This window comes from Oryzias melastigma, linkage group LG14 (assembly GCF_002922805.2).
Source record: "Oryzias melastigma strain HK-1 linkage group LG14, ASM292280v2, whole genome shotgun sequence".
Classification (NCBI taxonomy): Eukaryota; Metazoa; Chordata; class Actinopteri; order Beloniformes; family Adrianichthyidae; genus Oryzias; species Oryzias melastigma.
In genome coordinates, this window is record NC_050525.1 from 12,227,789 (window position 1) to 12,247,762 (window position 19,974).

General features: G+C 37.4%; 2 protein-coding genes across 2 annotated transcripts; one reads left to right on the plus strand and one right to left on the minus strand.

Moving 5' to 3' along the window:
- The first annotated feature begins 187 nt into the window (after window positions 1-187).
- Window positions 188-10,185, plus strand: rnf121 (ring finger protein 121). The gene is made up of 9 exons (XM_024266243.2): window positions 188-368; window positions 1,527-1,564; window positions 2,389-2,530; window positions 2,701-2,855; window positions 3,049-3,156; window positions 5,614-5,734; window positions 5,832-5,965; window positions 6,407-6,508; window positions 9,176-10,185. Exons 1-9 carry the CDS (start codon window positions 291-293, stop codon window positions 9,294-9,296), a joined length of 999 nt encoding a protein of 332 aa, XP_024122011.1. The 5' UTR covers window positions 188-290; the 3' UTR covers window positions 9,297-10,185.
- Window positions 10,186-11,593: 1,408 nt separating this feature from the next.
- On the minus strand, window positions 11,594-19,274 carry nlrc3l1 (NLR family, CARD domain containing 3-like 1). Its single transcript, XM_024266382.2, has 7 exons — window positions 19,160-19,274; window positions 16,488-16,736; window positions 15,703-15,801; window positions 15,541-15,618; window positions 15,359-15,464; window positions 14,039-14,270; window positions 11,594-13,966 (listed from the first exon to the last, which is right to left on the minus strand). The coding sequence occupies exons 2-7, from the start codon at window positions 16,643-16,645 to the stop codon at window positions 12,381-12,383; spliced, it is 2,259 nt and encodes a 752-aa protein (XP_024122150.1). The 5' UTR covers window positions 16,646-16,736; window positions 19,160-19,274; the 3' UTR covers window positions 11,594-12,380.
- Window positions 19,275-19,974: the final 700 nt, after the last annotated feature.

Consider the following 19,974-nt stretch of genomic DNA (forward strand, 5'->3'; position numbering starts at 1 on the left):
GAACTCAAAAAACAAGAGCGTTATTGCAGAAAAATATGGACAAATGAAATGTCCTAAATCCCATAGGTCATTAAGCTATCAATAGTGAGACAGCACAGACATTGAAAGTTTCTTCTTTCAATTCTACACATCCATGTAGGAGTGGCATCGCACTTGACAAGAAAATCTTGCTATGTGGTTTTACACCAGTTTTACAGAGCATTGGCGATTTATTTTGAAACCGGAAGTGAACCTCTACAGCTCGTCCACTAATGCCTATGGCCCCGGAAAGATAAGTGGGCCCTCCGAAGATGGCTGGAGTGTTTGAGGTGGAGGTTGACGGTGTAGAGCACGACCATGGACTGGAGCACCAGAATGACGCAAACCAGGTGACTTTGCTAAACAGCGCGGAGTGTTAACAGATAAAACAAACAGGCGCAGGCTGTGGTTTAGCTGCCAGCTGAGATAATGCTAGCATACTTAGCCATTCGAAAGTAGTAGCTAGCTACCGGTTAACCTAGCATACGTTAACTGTCCAGATAAAGTATATTTTAGCTCAAAATAAACTAGCCCAGTGTTCAAAGGAAGAAAAACACAATTTCTTATGTTAAAATAACTAGTTCCAACTGCTGTCATTCCTCATTTAATTTAGTTTTTTATTTACCATGGTAAAGCTATAATATTATAAGGCTTGTTTCTACGCCTGCGGGCTGGTTGCCACGTTGATAAATGAGTAAAGCTTTCATGTGTTAACACTAGATTTAAGGTGATGTGGCTGGTGAGCTCAAAGGTTCAGCAATGTCAGAGAAAAGTCAGAGCAAGCGATAACACAGTCTCCAGTAAAAAACATTGTTTTGTGTCTTGTTTAACCGATATTTTCAGCATAGCGAATTGTGTTGAATTAGAGCTATATATATTATATCTGTGCAGTGCACTAGACTGGAAACCTGTTTAAAGATCCCTAAAAGCTTTAGAAATTTGGCTGATGGTGCAGGTACTCTGGATTACCTTTTAATCTTCCTGTCATCCATATTGGTCTGTCAAAATAAAAGATGGAAAAGGTCACCTTACAAACCGACTACATCCCAAAAATCATAGAAGAACACATTTAAATTGGATGTCTGTATCATTTCCTTAAGGGATCACAGATGGGTAGATTACCCATTACTGTATTGGTTTAAGTAGTAAGCAAAAGCTAGTAGAGCTTCGCTACTACTGAGCCTAGAGCTTAGTTTCTTACTAAAACAAAGTATTAATTTGAGTAATTGACCCTAATTTCCAATGTTTTTAAATTGCTATGTTTGGATGTAAGGCTTCATGTTGGTTAATATTATTTTCTGTTTCATCTGGTGCACAACAATTCCTTATAGATGGAAGAGTTGAACTAACTTACACCGTAAAAACATTCTTGTTGGTCCTATTTTGTATTGAAAAATATTTCTTGTAACTTTTATGAACTCCCCCTCAAGTTTTTATTTAACCAGTATTTTATTAAGCGAGTAATTGCTGGAGAATAATCATCATTACTTTGTTTCACTTCCCTTTAGTTCGATGTGTCCAAGCTTTCCCCAGAGGAGAAATGGAGGTTAGTGTCCGCACTACTCTTACTCTGTACAGTGATGATAGATATTGTTTTATTTTATTAATCAAGAAAGTATCATTTTATCTTAAAACTAGCCAATGCATGTTAAGTCTTTTAAATGTTATTAAATTAACAATTGTTTATGGAAAAACATTTATGTTTTGTTTTTATTCACTTGTTCGGTTGAAGATAAAATCAGAATATTAAAGCTAATTATAGAATCAAGCTGACATTTTTACCTTAAAATACTAAAAATATATATTTTTTTTACATGAAGTACGGAATATTAAAAATTTATTTACATTTTTAGTAGAACCTTTGACCTTGTAGGAACTGCATACACAACTTAATGATATCTTGAAAGGAGTTCCTAGAGTGTCCTGTGATCTAGTTTTAAGGAATACTCCTAGTTTATTGTAAAGTGCAAATGTATGCCTAAGATGACTCTGAGTAAATATGGTGTGAGTGCAAAGGGAAATTCCTTTTAAAGAAAAAACAATGAAAACTAAAGAAAGTGTGATGACTATTCCAGTAATAAAGATTCTTGGGAAGGTGTAAAAACATCTCACCACTCAAAACTTTTTTTGCACTTTAAATCCCAATCAAAACATTTTTGTTTACATTATTAAATTTCCAATGGAAGAGTGTGAGGCTATACAGGCCTCTAGTTCCTGGAAAAGCTCTTGTCATCAAAACACGGCAGTATTGTTTAAAACTTGATCCTGGAAATTCAAGGACAGTTCTTTCCTGCTTTGGGATAAATAAAGCTAAAATCCTGTTGGTTTTGGGCTCTAACCTTAATCAAATGTGAACATGTCTTTCCACAGGATGGAGCATGCAAAAATGCACGCTAAACACAAAGGGCACGAGGCCATGCATGCAGAGATGGTGCTGATCCTCATCGTCACCTTGGTTGTTGCACAGCTCGTCCTCGTTCAGTGGAAACAGAGACATCCAAAGTCATACAATGTGAGCCACACAAAACATCTGCTCTCTAATAATTTAGATTTCATGCCTCCCCACTTTTTTATTTTTAAGCTTTTTATTTTTAAAAACTGGTCTTCAATTGTGATAAGATTGCTTTTTGGAACTCTGGATGCTCCTTCATTTTTTGACCTGCACGCTCTGCTGTCTTCTAGCTGGTGACTCTGTTCCAGATGTGGGTAGTCCCTCTCTACTTTACTACCAAACTTCACTGGTGGAGGTTCCTGACCACGTGGTTTATCTTCTCTGTCATCACAGCATACATATCCTTCCGGGCCACTCGCAAGCCACTGGCCTGCACTACACCTAGGTAAGGCCACGCCTCCCTATACCTTTTTGACACACAGCACTTATAGCATTAGTGCATCATGGCATTAATACATATTTTAAGTGTCCTTCGTGCAACTAATTAGCCCTTATTTTAACAAATTTGTTTCTGCAGCATTTTATCCATCGCTGTGTCCAGCTTTAAATTACATAAACTAGATCATTTATGTCTTTAGGTTGGTGTACAAGTGGTTCCTCCTTCTGTACAAGATCAGCTATGCCATCGGTATCGCTGGCTATAGCGTCGTCATGTTTACACTTTTTGGTATTAACCTAATATTCAGGTATGTACAACATTTTTCTTCTATCATTTTGTTACAGGATCTGCCTCAGAAATGTGTCTCGTTTGTTGATTGTTCAGACAAAAAAATGCCTGTAAGATGATTTAAAGCTGCTTCTTTCACATCTGATGTCTTGATATTTGATGCCAAATGAGATTCCGTGACTTTGCTGTTATGTTTTTAACATCAACTTTGCTACAATGTGAAGTGAGGTCAACATGCACACAAATGTATTATAGTAATGCACGTGTGAACCTAAGTTCAATTCATTAGACTTTGTTAGCCCCCTAGGGGCAATTTAAATGGCACAACACCACACGGGAGAATTCAGGAAGAACAAAAATGATAAGAAAAAACTGCAAAGTAGACGTCAAATTAAATAGTTGTAAATGCAATGTTGTGACTAGATTTCCAATTGTAAAAATATATATTTGTTTTGCCACTGGTTGATCTCCAATGAGAATAGCATAAATATCATGTTACGTGTCCTCCATCATGTTTGTTGCACCTGGCTGCCTGCAGATGTTGCTGTGGCTTCTTTTTACAGTTAAACTTTTCTCTCAGTAACTACATACCAACATCACTTTCTTTTGCCACCTCCTCTTTAATTCTCATCTCTATGATTTACTGCCCACCAGTGCAAAGAATGGGAACAGTTTGAACTTTGTTTACCAGGATGACCTCCTTCCTTTTTAGCACATTAGCTCTGCAGCACATGGCTCCGGTTCTTCTTCTGAGTCTGGATTCAGAGAAACAGGTTTACTTTAAACTGGGCGAGGTTCAGCTGCCTGTCTGAATTCTGGTTCCGCCGCTGCATTGTTTTGGAGGGTTTTGTGGTGGAAGTTGAACATTCTTGTAACATTACCAAGCAGTAGTTGAGTTATTAGGTGTCATACCTTGTGGCTGACTTTAGCTGTTTTTTTTAAGTGTCGGCTTGTTCTTCTTATCATGTCTGTTAACCTTATAAATCACTGCATTTACTGAAGCAAATTCATCTAGAAAAATCAATGGGTTTACTCTTCATGCACAAGACAAATGCATTCATTTGTTCTTTAAACAAAGCAGTTTTATAGACTGACAACATATTTAATAAAATAAATATTAATACAGTTATGACTAGAATAAAAGTTCATTGATCCTTTTGCAGGGAAAAATAGCTCTCCACCATCTTACAACAATAAGAGCTAAATAAACTAGTTGATAAAATTGTACATTAAATTAAAACAGCACAATAAAAATAAGATACGTTTAAAAGTATACCAAAGTATGCCACTTTAATATATAGTTTTTATTCAATAAATCTTCCTTTTTATTTATCCTTGTTTAACAGAGTAATATGTCTGTTTGAAAGTGGCAAACTCATGGGAAGCTAAAACAAAATTTGACATTCTCTATTTTCTTATCACGTCATGTTCTTATGCTAATAGTGACCTACCTGCCTTTATTACCATATGGAACTTGTCACGTTTTCTTTAAATGTAAATTAATGTAGTAAGGCTGCTAGCCATTAATCCTTTTTTTTAATTTTATGCTTCTAAATTGAAAAAATCATTTTTAACAGTGAAAGAGATCAGTTTAGTAGCTTTTAGACTAAAACAGGAGTTTGCAACCCTTGGCTCTGGAGCCACGTGTGGCTTTTAACCCCTCTATTGTGGCTCTCGGGCTGAAGAGAAGTAAAATGGCCATAATAATTTTTTTAGAGTAAAGGTTACTTGATTAGCATAGATTTAATTTAGATTAGTTAAATTTATTAATTTATGGCTGAGGTGCACCTAGAAGTAAGATAAACAAAGTAAAGGTTCTTACGCTCTTCACTTTCTCTAATGCACAGATTTCAAATACTAAGTTTGATCTTCTCATTTTATTTTGAGTTTAATACACAATTATCTTGTGGTGCACAACAATAGCTAGTGGCTGTCCAGAGGGGAGTTGCTATAAAATATACTTTTTTTACAAGTCTTTCAAAGTGTTTTTCTATTGGATCATAAGCCATTCAAGTCATGTTTAAGTTTACAGTAGTAGGAAGTAGGATAAAGGATGACAGCTCACCAAAGTAGATCTGAGGTATAACAAGAGAAATATGCAATTTTTGTATTAGGAGTACATAAGCTGCACTGGATGATCATGTTTGACACAGAAAGTCTATTATTTTGAAAAGAAGTCATACAAGTTTCTGCCAAAAGTAAAATACATTTTCACATTTTGAGAAAATGCTAGTTTCTATTTATATTTCTGTTTTTATTCATGCAAAAAAAGAAATATAATTCATAGTTATTATAAAAGTAGCAATGTAAAGCATTACCAAGTCATTGTCTTGATCAGTAAGAAACCAGCCCAAATGGCTCTTTTACAGACCCCCGAACTAAACGAATTAATTTACTGTTTCAAATGTTTTGTTTGTCAACAATAACAGAGCTTCAGAGCTTTGAATGAGACCACATCCTCTAATGCTTCCTTTAGGATAAAACCAGAGGATGCCATGGATTTTGGAGTTTCACTACTGTTCTACGGGCTGTACTACGGTGTTCTTGGAAGGGACTTTGCAGAGATGTGTGCAGACTTCATGGCTTCAACTGTTGGGGTAGGGCAAACCACCTAGCACCATAAATATGTATTTATTGATCAGTTTCCATGGCATTAAAATATTTAGATTGATTCAAATGTTTCTTCTCTTTCAGTATTACAGTGCATCAGGCATGCCAACCAAGCACCTCTCTGACAACATCTGCGCTGTCTGTGGTCAGCCTATACTGGTGGATGTCAGTGAGGAAGGGATTATTGAGAACACGTACAGATTATCCTGCAACCATGTGTATCCTTCCTGTCACCAGCAAAAAAAATGACGTATGTGGTTACATTTCTGTAAAAGGTATATATGGCTTTTCATTAGGAACTGACAAACTTGTTTATGGACTCAAAGAGGAATTTGTAGTTTGACCTTTCTGTTTATAAACAGTGTGACTTCTCCTTGATGATGGGGATGATGATGATGATGTACCTTTATAATTATGAAAGACAGAATGTCACTCATTTTTGTTTGCTATTCTGTTTTTCCATATTAAACTTTTTTTTTGGTTATATTTGTGAATATCTTGGTTTCTTTAGTTAACTTTAAACTATAAAGAAGACTGTTCAGGTGATCGCAAACTTTATCTTCATTACAAATGATGTCTTGCCATCATTACGACTAAATGTTGTCATAAAATCTATTTTTTTTCTCCCACTGTATTCTGAGCCTTAACTCCATGCCCAGTTTCCATGAGTTCTGCATACGAGGATGGTGCATCGTGGGAAAGAAGCAGATGTGTCCGTACTGCAAAGAGAAGGTGGACCTAAAGCGGATGTTTAGTAACCCGTATCCTTTTATGTTTTTTTTTTCTTTTCAGATGTTATTATTGGGATTAAAAGGTATCATACTTTTCTGAAGACTTAGCACTTTATGAATTGTCATTAAAAATAATTATAACCTATTTAAATTACAAGTTTACACAGATAAACACAGTTTCACGTCACTATTGCTAAGCTCAGCAGCAAACTATACTTTGAAGCTCCATGCAAAAGCTTCAAGTGAAGCATTTTGAGAGGAAGACAGTTTTTACAAAACAGAACTTAAACTTGTGACTTTGATTGCCCCTCTACCTGCACCCGCTTACGTGCACGCGCAGTGAAGGTCCCCTTTTATTCACCACTCCCCACCCCTGCACCATTCTCTGCACTGCTACTCATTCATTTCATGGAAGTACTTGCATTAATCAATCGCATGTTCACAACTTCTCTGAAAAGCATTTCCATGACCGTTCAAAAGATTAGATTTATTCATGAAAGTCACATCTCTCTGCATACAAGCACGGTGTGTGGGAATCACCTGTTCTAGTGTCAATTCAATGATCCGATCCATTTGCAAACAAGGCTTCCACATGCAACTTCTCTCGTGTTACACGCCTCCAAACTGCTTTCAGGGCTCAAGCTAATTGATAGAACACGGTCGATTTTCAAAATAAAAGATTTCTGTCTAAAATAATAATAATAATAATAATAATAATTCTCCCGCGTCCCGGTGGCAAGGGGTCCACGGACCAGTACTGGTCCACGGCCCGGTGGTTGGGGACCACTGCTTTAAGATGCAGCTGCTCTTGTCTTCGGGCATAGACAATTCCAAAACCTGCAGCACTCATATGGGTCAACCCCCTCGAACACTGTAATTTTGCAAGTCCTCCCACTTAGAAATCATGGAGGGGTCTGACATTTTCCTCTTAAGTGCATGTCCACTGTGAGAGACATTATCTAAAAAAAAAAAAATCTGGAAATCACATTGTATGTTTCCAAAAAAAATTTGTATGCTGCTGCTGCAAAAAAGTATTTGAACATCTAAGAGGATCAGTGCAAGTATTTGGTACTGTAGGCTTTGTTTGCAATTACACAGATCCAATGTTTCCTGTGTTTTCACCAGGTTTACACAGGAGGGATTTTAGCCCACTCTTCCATACAGATCTTCTCTAGATCAGTCCAGTTTCTTAACTTTTGCTGAGAAACTGAATTTGAGCTCCCTCCAAAGATTGTAGGTCTGGAGACTTGCTAGACCACTCCAGAACCTTGATATTCTTAATACAGAGCCACTCCTTGGCTATCCTGGTGACAGGAATTAAGACCAAAAGGATCTATTTTGGTCTCATCTGATCATATGATTTTCTCGCTCCCATGACTCCTCTGGATCATCCAAATGGTCATTGGTAAACTTAAGACGGGCCGGGACATGTTCTGGTTCAAGCAAGGGAACCTTCTGTGTTGTACATTATTTAAAACCATGATGTTTTAGTGTATTACCTACAGTAACCTTGGAAACGGTGGTTTCAGCTCTTTTCAGGTCATTGACCAGCTCCTCCTGTGTAGTTCTGAACTGAGTCCTCACCTTTCTTATGGTCATTGAGACCAAACGAGGTGAGATCTTGCTTGGAGCCCCTGACCGGAAAGGAGATTAACAGTCATTTGAAAAAAAATAATTGGTCCAAACAGTGGATCTTTTTCACAAAGCTGCTTGACAATTCCCCGTAGCCCTATCCAGTCTTGTGGAGGTCTACAGTTTATCTCTGGTGTCTTTGGACAGCTCTTTGGTCTTGACCATGTTAGTAGTTAAGAGTCCTACTGATTGTTTGGGGTGGACACAGGTGTCTTTAATCAGTTAACGACCTCAAACAGGTGCTTCTATTTTAGGATAATAAGTAGAGTGGTGGACTAAGAGGTCTTTGAGGATTAGGATTATAGCCAATAAAAATGTGTTCAAATACTTATTTGCAGCAGTAGCATACAAATAAATGATTTAAAAAGTCATGCAATGTGATTTCCAGATTTTTTTAGATAACATTTCTCACAGTGGACATGCGTCTAAGATGAAAATGTCAGAATCCACCATGATTTTTAGGTGGGAGAACTTGCAAAATTGGAGGTAGTTCAAATACCTATGTGCCTCTTGTATACTTTTGTGATTAAAAGCTTTTCTTATTCTTTTCTACATTCTCTCTGATATTTGCAAAATCCCGATATATTGTCATAAATAAAGATTATATCAGTGCAAGAATGTTCGTTCTGACAAATATGACTGAGTAATAGCCGTTTATTTCTCTACAGAAGTCTAAGGGATTTTGGCTTAATTGGAACCAGCGGGTACTTCCTGTTTGGAACTCAGTCCAGTTCTCATATACAGTGAATACTAGGAATCCTGTGTTTTTTGTTTTTTTAACAGTAAAATGTATTGACATTTCAAGGCTGTGTACAAACGTGTACAGCTCTTTATAAAGTATTGTTCCTTTTCGTGGATCAAAAACTTTTGTTGACGCAAACAACTCTTCGTGAACTCTTTTTGTATGTAAATTAAATAAAGTTTCCGATGCACGTGGTTTGACGGGAACAGACTTCAAACGATTTTATTTTAAAGAAATTTCGTATTTTAAAAGGTGAAAGAAATTAGAAACCTTTAGCAAGCAGAACCTCAATTTAAAATTTCCTTAACTGTTTTTTTTTTTAGCTGGGAAAGGCCACATGTGATGTATGGACAGCTTTTAGACTGGCTTCGATACTTGGTCGCCTGGCAACCTGTGATCATCGGGTTTGTGCAGGGAATCAACTATGTTCTCGGTCTGGAGTGACCCGAGATGGACACAGCCTGACGCCACGCTGAGAAGATATGCACTGGCTCAAAGGACTGTGGGCCTAACATGGAACTGAAAACCACCAATGAAAGTGTCTATATACTGTTTTGTAAATATTTATAGGCACATCTGTATTGAATTTTATTAATAATTCATTAAGTCCGTCTTAATTTTTCCGCGGTTCATCACAGTGTCACACCCAAGTGATTGGTTCGGAGTAGTAAACCAGTTTTGAAAATCATTAGAAAGGTGCTGTTTTTTTCTAATGTATGTTTTGATCATCAGATTTAAGTTAAAATATCGCGCTGGAGTGTGTTTTTCTCATGTCAGATACATCAAATGACGACGTTCCAGAGCAAATCGGAATCAGTTTGTGATTTCTTCCTTTATTGTAATTACTCATTTTTGAGTTTCGGTTAAACATTTGGGGTCTGAGTGACTTGTTTTCTCATATCACGTCATTGTCTCTCCAGAAAAGCCCAAATTATTCAGGACTTGTTTTGGTCAAATATTTCATGTTACTGGATTCTTTACTAAAAAGTCAGATTTGTGTTATTTCCCTCTAATTAAAAAAAATCCAGTGTTTCCTTTACTGTAATGGGATATCAACACAACTCCAAGTATAAGGCTAAACAATGATGTGCAGTTAAAAAAATATAATATGAAGCTGACATAAATGGCAGAAGTACAACTCAAACTACCAGGTCTTCCACTTATTCTCTTATGTTGATGCTCAAATTCTAAAGTTGCTAAGGAAGGAGTAAAAACAAAAGTCTAAACCACAGTTCATGCATTTTTGTTGATCCATTCAAACCTAATGGGAGCGTGTGTAACATGATGATTATGTTCAGTTGTGGTCAGTCAATAAACGTCATGGTTTTGATCACATGGAACCATTCCAGTCATTTTGAGCGGGATACTGCTGACTTAAGGGAATCAAGAAAACACTCTGGAGGAAATCCCCATAAAGGGAAGTAAACAGTGTATATATAAATGGTCATGGTAATCCGCACCCAGCACTGGGTGTCTTCTGCAAGCAGAATCAGAATGAAGCTGCCATTTACCACCAAAGGTAATCCAATGCAATGATGTTCTAGTTTATTGGTTTATGTTTTGGCACTTTAGGTGATTGTGTTGTTTCTGCAGCTACTTTAGGCTGCCTGTGTCTGCTGCTGGTGGCAAATGGATTTCAAGGTATTTTGCTGGAAATGCATTTATCTTTGCTGTATTTATTTTTTTGCTGTGTGGCTTACATGAATTCTCCAGTTTCAGAGGACGGATCACTGATGATCATTGGGCCGGAGCACACCCAAATAGAAGCTGACCCTGGTAACGCATGGACTTCCTCACCTGTAAAGCAGCAAAACCTATTTATAAGAGCCTGTAAATATGCTAAAGACAACTGTTTTTTTTCTTCCCTCTTCAGGTGAACCTCTGGTTCTCCACTGTGATGTTTTCACAAAGAGCGACATGGACGAGACTCTCATCTACTGGCTTGTTAATGACTCTTTCCCTGAGGACACCTCCAGCCACGACCGGATCATCGAGTCTAAAGAGTGAGTCATCTGAACCTCTTTTACTTTCTCAACTATCTGAAAGTATTAAAAAGATTATTTTGTTTTAGGTCAAGTTTGGAGAAGGGTTCGATCTTACACAAGAGTTTGCTCTTGAAGAACATCACTGCGGAAGACTTCAATTCCACTTTTTGTTGTGTTGTAACCACTGCAGAGGAGGTGGTGCAGAAGTCCATAACGCTGAAAGCTGCAACTCGTGGTTGTAGTGGCAATAAGAGAAAAAGAAGCTAAATGTTAAAAGCAGGTTCAGCATGCATAGTGATGTAAATATGACAGTTGTAGGAGAGAAAATGTATTATTATTTCTGGATGCTTTTCTTTCTATTGAGTGCTTGAAAAATTAAAATAACTTTTTAAACTCAATATTATAATTTAACTGTTAGATAATATTATTCATTTAGTATTTCCTATTTATTCATTTACTTAAAGCAGCTTTTATATTGATTCTAAGCTCATTTTGATTTCAAAGTTAAACTTGTCTGTTTTAAATGACGTTTCTGTCAATAAAACATGAAATAAAATGAATTTGTGTGAATGCGTGATGCTAATTTTTCACTATTGATTTCCTGCATTGGTCTAAAACGAGGCACATTTTCTAATCTGGGTGTGTGAATAATCTTTATTATTGGTGACCTTCTGAGAATAAAAGTTATTTTCAGGGTGTATCAGTGGTTCACTTTCACATCACTAATATGACTTGAAATAAATGAAAGGAAACATCTTAGTCAAATATGTTTATTTAAAAATTCTTCTTTCATACTGAGATTTAGTCATTTGTAGGCTTTAGTGTGTGTATATATTTGAGGGAAACGCATAAAGCAACTGCATAAAGTAATAAAGCAAAAAGAAAAGGCAAACATTGAAATTAAAGTTTCCTCACATCCCATTTCTTCCTTTATAGCCCATTAAAAATGCAAATCATCTGCAGGAAAACTATACTTCAGTACCCGTTCTCGTACTTTCCATTGTAGTCAGACTTCCAGAAAACCTAGAAAGTTAGTATTCAGGCAATAGCAATATCTTCCACCCAACGACAATTTTGCCTACAGAGTGTTTTAAAATAAGCATGCATCTGTTTTTATCAAACCTGCACCCCTTTGACTTACTGGAGAGTGAATTTATCAGTAAAGTCATTGGGTGGATTTTTTTCTGAAGGCTTAGTGCTGTTAACTTTTGGCATGTAAAGAGTGCAAAATCTAAAGGAATATTTCAAGTTATTGCACATGTAAACACTTCTGCCACATAGCAGCTAAAAGTTCTGTATGCAGGAAAGGTGCGCTGAGCAGTGATTTCTCTTCACTCAGTTTGGATTGGAGTCAAACTAAATGAACAAAGGCTAAAAGAAAGAAATCCCAAGCACACAGTAGATCAAAACTATTTTCCATGAAGACAACCCAGATCACATTAAAAAACATTGCTGAAACCAATTTTTGAACAGCTCTTATGTCTTAATGTCCGTGGAGGCATTTTTACTTTTTTAAATCCTTACTAAATCGAAACAATAAGTTTTATGTTGACACGCCCATTTCCTCCAAGCATCGTTTCAAGTTGTTGATTCTGTCTTGATGCCGATCCTCTTTCATTTTCTTCTTGATGAACGCTGCGGTGCTCTGGATGTGGTTTTCCGTCTTTGAGGAGGACCCGCAGAAGCTTTGGAGGAGATCTTGATTCGCTTTAAGCTCCATTCCGCACAGGAAACGAAGACACATGTCGAACCTGCCGTCCTCAAACTCCAGGCTTTTCTCCACGGCGCACATGAACACATCCATGACTTTTTGCGGCTTGAGGAGCCCCTTTATCCTGCCTTGTAAAGACTGTTTAGTCTCAAAAATGTTGTGATTTTGTTGAAAAGACAGATATGCGTAAAGAGCTACGAGGTATTCCTGCACAGTCGGGTGGATGAAGCTGAAGGCTTGCTCATTTAGCAGCACAGCTGGTGTCACGGTGTATTCTATGACCAGGCCGCTGTAAGTCACAGAGTCCGGGTTAAAAATCTTCTCGCTTGAAAAGTAAGGTTTGACTTTCTTAAATGTACATTCCTCCAGCATCGTCAACGCTGCCTTTCCATGCGTGATGAGAAACTCCGTCTCCTGATCTGGACTGCGATCTGGAGCTCTGGATTTGCGGCTCTCGCGGATGAGACTCAGCAGCAGTTTAGTGTACATGTAGGTGATGCTTCTGGGCAGCTCCGCCTGCATTCCCTTCTCCCTGAAAACGCCCTGGCACTCATCAGCCACTATAGAACAGAACAAGGGCAGGTGACACATGGCGTGCAATGTTTTGGAAGACTTGACGTACTCGATAACACGATTTGCCTGAGTCGCATTTTTAAATCTCTTCTTGAAGAACTCTTCCCTGTTGTTGTTAGTGAAGCCGAGCATTTCTATCTTGTGATGACGGTTATCCCACGGAGTGGTGGAAGTCATCATTGGCCTCGTGGTCACCAAAGCAACGCCATTTTCCAACACCTTACCCCGGAGCACGTTGACCACGAGCCCGTGTAAACTGACCGTGTGGGTGCTGCTAAACACCAGCTCCGTGCTGTTGAAATTAAATGCGTCACACCTCTCATACTCGTCCAAGCCATCGAAGAGGAAAAGCGTTTTGCAGTCCGAGAATCCCAGTTCCTTCTCCGTGAGCCTCTCTGTGGGAGGGTAGAGATTGTGCAGGACTTCCAGGAAAGACATTTTGGAGCCCTCGAACTGCTTAAGTTCTGTGAAAGCTATGGGAATCACAAAGTCCAGTCTAGTTTCTAAATCATTTTCAACCCAATCATAGATCAACTTCTTGATGGCCATCGATTTCCCAGAACCTGCCACTCCACAGAGCATGATTACATTTGACCGAATATCACTCAGCTTGTCCGGGTTCAACAAGTCTCTAAGGGGAACGGGTGCGTCTGGTTCATCGATGGTGTTCAGCTTGGGGATGTTTAGAACCTCGTGCTCGATGTTCGGGCCGTTGTGTCTGTTGGACGATATGTAAAGATCTGTGAAGGCTTCGCTAAAAGACGGTTTCTCGTCATCACTGCATGTCTTAAAGAGATCAGAGTATTTTTCCCTCAGAAACTTCTTCAGCTCATAGCGGACTTCATCTGAAAGAATAAAAACATTTTTAAGAATGAGGTCAAAAGTCTGAGTAAATACAGAGGGGGAGCTCTACTCACTTCTCATGCATCTAGCCTTCAGAAACTGGACCAACTTGTTCCTCTCGATTTTAACGAGAACGGCTTTAACAATCTGCAGAGACTTTTCAAGGTTGAAGCACTCAAGCAGCTTGTCCACGACGTCCACCAAATCCATGTCCACGCTGAACTTTTGTGGGAAATGAAGCCAGAGCTCCCTCCCGAAAAAATACTTGTCATGGTCTGAAAGTTTCCCAACGGTGTCAGATATAGCCTGAATTTAAAAAAAGAGACACAGGGTTGATTTAACTGTGTAGAATGATCAATCCTGGATTAGTCGTTACGGTTTGATTACCTTTTGAGGTTTGGGCTCAGGTGTTTTCAAAGTACAAAGACGGAACGACACATTTCTAAATGGTTTATGAATTTAACAACCGTTGAGAGCAAAAAGCTTTTATTACAGCTTTCTCTTTCCAGAAGTGAATGTTTTTGTAGATAAATCTGTAGGTCAGAGTGCAAAACTCCAAGGACAAAAGGAAACTGAAAACGTCGTCTCATACTACAGGCCTCATGATCACAATATCAAAGTTAATGTGAGGCTGGAACCAAAAGTAAAGAACATTTCTGATCTATAGTTTGATGGAACATTAAAAGGTAAAGTCTTTCAAGACAGCTCCACTATTGCTCATTATTTTTTGTTTCACCAGTAGTGTTGTAAGCTAGTGGGAGAGTGTGTAACCAGATGGGTGATGGGGAGTGGGGGCGGGCTCATAGTCAAGCCTGTACTCAGGGGCAAATTTCTAATGAACTGCTGCCATTCTGGAGAAAATAAGCCCCTTGAAATAATAGTTCTTAAAAATTTTGAGTAAAAATGGTCAAATTACAATTAAAAGACCACTGGGGATGCTTTCATAATAGAACAGAAGATGATGGGAGTGGGACTTTAAAAGGGTGAGCTATTTCCAAACCAAACACAGGAAATTCAGCAGATTTTCAAAGGGGGTCGTATTGTTTGTTTTCAGAGAATGATTTTAGCATGCCAAAAAATGTCAAATTCCTTTTGCCACTGTTAGTAGAAAAAAAAAGAATCAAAAACGTTTTGGCCCGCCCAGCCTGGGTCCCCACAGAGGAAGAAAAAGGTGTTCAGAAACAAATGCACAAAAACCTGAAGCATGTCCCACAATAATGCAGCAGAGGAAAGAACTGCTTCACGCTGTTGCTGCAAAAGCTGGATCTCCAAGTTACTGGATTCCAGAGGTGCTTAAATACATGTTTTCTACTTAAACATATACACACAAAAAGTCACAAATCGTTTTCCCAAAAACAGTCAATAAAATACTCAAATATTGATTACACACTCACCCTGAAAGTGAAAGGCACTGTCAAAGCCTGATGCTTGAACTCGTTCTCGTCCAGGATTAGCTCGTCTGTTTCAGCGCTCTCTGAAGTGTCGTCTTTGCTTCTAGACCTGGTGAGACCACAGTGGAGAGACTTAAGAAAAAGATTCTCGCTGAGGATCTATGCTCAGAGAGCATATTTCTTACTTGTTTATTTTCTTTTCACAATCATCGCTGTCATAAGAGTAGCAGCTGGAGAACGAACCGGTTCTGTCAAGTTTCACCCTAAAACAAGAGATGAGGAACCTTCAGCACCAGTCTAGAAACATCCAGTTTTACATTTTACCCACAAACTTAAGATGTTTTTACTCTGTAATGGACTCATCTTCTCCATTCATTTCAGATTCCCCTTGACTATTCAGAGATGTGTAGCTCAGAGCTGGAGGTAACACCGGGTCCACATGGTACCTGGACAGAAAAACAACATTTATCGGCCATGATCAAGAAGGACAAAAACTCTATTTTAAGCTCACTTAGATCAGATCATTAGTTTCTGACCTTAACTCAAAATAACAATAATATTTATGATTGATTTCGTTTCATGTGTTTTTCAGTAAACAAGGCAGAATCAAGCTGTTTTCTCAGACTGTAGCTTCAAAAAATCCACAGTTTAGAATGTGTTTGTTGATGAAAGAAGTTTGAAGGAAGTGTTGCCATTTCTGAGTGATACAGGTGAAGGAGGTACATGCAGGTGATACAGGTGAAGGAGTCCTGTTCTTAAAAAATGTGAAGTCACTGAGAGTTTTGTTGCTCAACATTGATATTAAATGTCATGTAAACTTATGATAATCTGTGAGAGCTTTGTCCATTTTTACTGTTGATAATCTTTTATCTGTGTGTTTTAAAGAAAATTTTCTTCTGTATCTTAAAAAAAGAGACATTATTTTTTTTTCTAAAATTAAAGCAATTTTTCTGAGCTATTTATGGATAAAAGTCAACAAAGTCCTGGCTGAAATTCCACCTATATTATATAATTTTCAAACACACATTGACATAGAGTTTTTTTTTTTAATAACTGATTAAATTGTGTTACATAAAAAAATAGTCAGGCTAGAATCATGTTTTGGACTATAAAGTCAAACTTGGCTCAGTACTGGATGAAGGTTTCCATGGGGGTCTCTTCTAGATCAAGAGATGGTCTTCTCTCATAGTCGTAAATTTCTTCATCCTCATCAAACTCCCCGTCGTCTCTGCCAGACACTGCATCCCCAGGGGAAGAGTCCATTGACTCTATGGAATTTTCTTCATCCATTTGGACGGAGTTTGTTAACAGTTAAGAGATAAGATCAGAGGTGAATAAGTCCTTTTTGCCTCAGAGTGGCAGACAGGTAACTTCTCTGAACCTGCAGAGTAACAAGAGAAAAGAGTTTAGTGAGCAAATGAAAATGATCTTTTTGGTTTTTAAGATGTTCTTTTGGTATTTTCACATGATCATATATAAGGAAAGTTAAGCTAAAAATTACAATTCTGATTATTTTTTATTTAAATTGTAAATCAGGAGTGGACAAAAAAAAACAAAACAGTTTGTAGTTTCTACTACGTCAAGGTTATTCAATCAGTTATCCACAAGCTCCCTGCTATGCTTCATTCTGATCCATCTGTCTGTAGACAAACGGATCCATGTACATCTTTGTTTTCCTCATTTGATCTGGCTTCTGGCTCAAAACTGTACAACTGGATATGTCTAATATTGCCCCATAAAACAATAGAAGTTTTTTTCCTTATTTTAGCTTAGAAACAACAATAATAGTTAAAAGGAAACCCTTTTACAATAGATCAAAAGATGAGTGGGACTTTAAAACAGTAAAATTCTGTCACAGTTTGTGTTTTCTGTATAAAACACACTATGGTGCCTTACTCTAAAGAGCTTTATTCCAACACTATAATACAACTAAAATCAGTGCGCCATTTCAAAAACAACAAAAGAAAATGATCAATATCAGTGAAGCAGACCATCATAAAATTAAAAATTAGGCATTTGATACAGAGAAATAGCAAAAAAGTCAAGAAGGCAGCAAGAATGGCATTGCAAAAAGTACAGAATAAGGCAAGACAGCTGGATCAGGAATCATATATACTGGACTACTAATGAGGTGTCATGGATCACATTTCTTAATTTTTAGTGCATCATGTAGAATCGCTGTACACCACTAAAAAGCACTAACCACTAAATACATGGAGTGGGAATAATGATGATATGGGACTGGGTCGTTGAATATTTGAAAACCATAATGACAACGATGCAGAAACACAGCTGAAACGTTCCTTTCTGGTGGGCTTCAAGTTGGTCAGAGGTTAATCCCACAACAAGATAATGATCTAAACACTAATCTAAGCTCAGCTAAATCAAAAGAATAGACGATAAACTTAAAAACATTAAGTAGTCAGCACTATCTCTAGACTTCAATCCCACTGAGGCGATTTGGAATGAAATGGACAATAGAGAGGCGAGCTAAAAAAACACACATTTATGGGAATTTATGCAAGAAATTCACATTTCATTTCTGTTGTGGAAAAAATATCAACTGTATTACGCTGCTGTATCTGTAAAAAGAGGCAATTTGGATGAATTAAACCTTTAGAGCTTGGTCTGTAAACCTCTAGACTTCTTTTTATAATTCAAGACGTTCATTTCAGTAAGCATCAAAACATTAAACTGAACACTTGTCAATTCAAAAATGGAAACATGAGTTTTCTAACATTTTTGACGAGTCTATAAAGTTTTGCAATCTAAAATATTCCTAATTCTCAAAGATACAAGGCTCACCACATAAAATCAAATACTACCATTATGATTTTCAGAATAATATTTACACAAGTTCCAATTAACATTTATCCCCTTTGGTATATTAGAAACAAGTCAGAAAAAATGTGTTTACAATAGATAATCTGCCATATTGTTTCACACAATGCACTTTTAAAAACTAAAATTGATTTTTATAATTTAACTTTTCTATATGCATGCAAAAAAAAAAAAAAAAACCCTTTAAGGGGTTGATCAGTCATGCAAGTTGTTCTATTGGTGTCTCTTGCTGACTTAATTCGTTTTAGACTTTCGCAATTTCTAGCAGAACAAGTCAAAATGGTGAAATAACATCTGAGACAAAAGAGGAATCGCTGCTGGCTAGCTAGGAAGTGGGATTGCAGCGAGTCTTCCGGGTTCAACGGGCCTGCTTTTTCACCTGGAGGACGAGTTCATTTAGATTTAAACCTGTTCTCCCACGCGGCATAGGAATATACCACTTTCTGGATCCACAACCATGACTCCTATCATGTCTGTTTTGCATTTGGACGAAAAACGAGATTAAATCTTGTACATTATTAGTGTTGATGAAAAAGTTAAAACAAATCCACCTGCACGATATTATAACTTAAGTTAAGTAGTAGCGAAAAACAGCATAAAAAGCTAAGAATCCAGTTTAAAAACGACTCTTTTTTTAACTAAACATGATCTCCAATTAAACAAGCATATCTAAAATATTTAATCTTGACAATTAAATGTAAATAATATTTGCCGTATGTTGCTCTTTTAAGTCATCCAGCAAGAAAAGCGCCAGAATGTTCTTTATGTTTTGAAGATATCAGTCCGTGCAGTTACACCTGGACTGATGACAGGACGGTACTTAACTACTAGCTTAATCGCGCTTTAATATGCGAAATCACTCACACTTTACAACTAAAATAAGTTGTAACTAAACAAATATCGGTCTGATACATGTAAAAGTACAAAATATGTTCTAAAGGGGAGAGAAACGTGGAATCTTACCGCTGCCATCGAGTTTCCTTGAGTAAAGTGTTTCTTCTTCGTCGTTGAATTCTATGTCGGCCGAGAGAAGTGACTGCCCCCTGCAGGCTGAAGGTGAAACTTCACCCAAAGCACTTTTTCTACATCATAAATTAGCTGAACAATTACACGTTTATTCAACTTTAGAACACGTTCTAATATTTTCCAAAAACACAACTAGAACAAAGGGTGTGCATACAATGTTTTTGCTTATAATTATTTAAAGTACTTATAACAAATAAACGCAGAAAGACTGTAATTTAGGTTTATCCAGCAGTATGCTTATTCTAGAATTGGACAACATTTGGGCTTTAAAATGTATAAAAATGAACCTTCCTGTTTCCGATTTTCTGCAACATATTCATTAATAATAGTTAATAACATATTGAAATCCTAGATGAGCAAAGTTGTGCAATTTTCATTGATCCTTACAAAACTTAGTGCTACCCTGTTACCAATTTTTGCAAGTAACAGGGCTGCAAATCTGTGGACTACTTTTGACTTTCTCTTAGAAATAGATGCATGTAGTCTAGCTGGCTGTCAATGATGACGAAGAGGACAAAAAAAACAAAAACAATACTTGTCCTATTCTTGATGTACGTGTAACAGAGTTGCATGAGTGAGACATAAAAAAAAGAGTAGAGGAGATACCTTTTCTCTATCCATTCTTTTTGAAAGCTGTTTGATGATGTAGAGTCCGGCAAATCATGTGATTCTCTGCTAAAGTCTTCTCCTACATTACCATGTTATGGAGACAGGGTTGCATGAATGTTATGGGACATACATTCCATGGATAA

Excerpts from the sequence above, each read along its gene's own strand:
- nlrc3l1 (XM_024266382.2), bottom strand. The coding sequence starts at position 16,645 with ATGGATGAAGAAAATTCCATAGAGTCAATGGACTCTTCCCCTGGGGAT. Across the intron at positions 14,271-15,358 it reads CAGTGCCTTTCACTTTCAGG|GCTATATCTGACACCGTTGG; the intron begins GTGAGTGTGTAA and ends TTTTAAATTCAG. Across the intron at positions 13,967-14,038 it reads GAAGGCTAGATGCATGAGAA|ATGAAGTCCGCTATGAGCTG; the intron begins GTGAGTAGAGCT and ends TTATTCTTTCAG.
- rnf121 (XM_024266243.2), top strand. The coding sequence starts at position 291 with ATGGCTGGAGTGTTTGAGGTGGAGGTTGACGGTGTAGAGCACGACCAT. Across the intron at positions 369-1,526 it reads ACCAGAATGACGCAAACCAG|TTCGATGTGTCCAAGCTTTC; the intron begins GTGACTTTGCTA and ends ACTTCCCTTTAG. Across the intron at positions 5,966-6,406 it reads AGATTATCCTGCAACCATGT|TTTCCATGAGTTCTGCATAC; the intron begins GTATCCTTCCTG and ends CTCCATGCCCAG.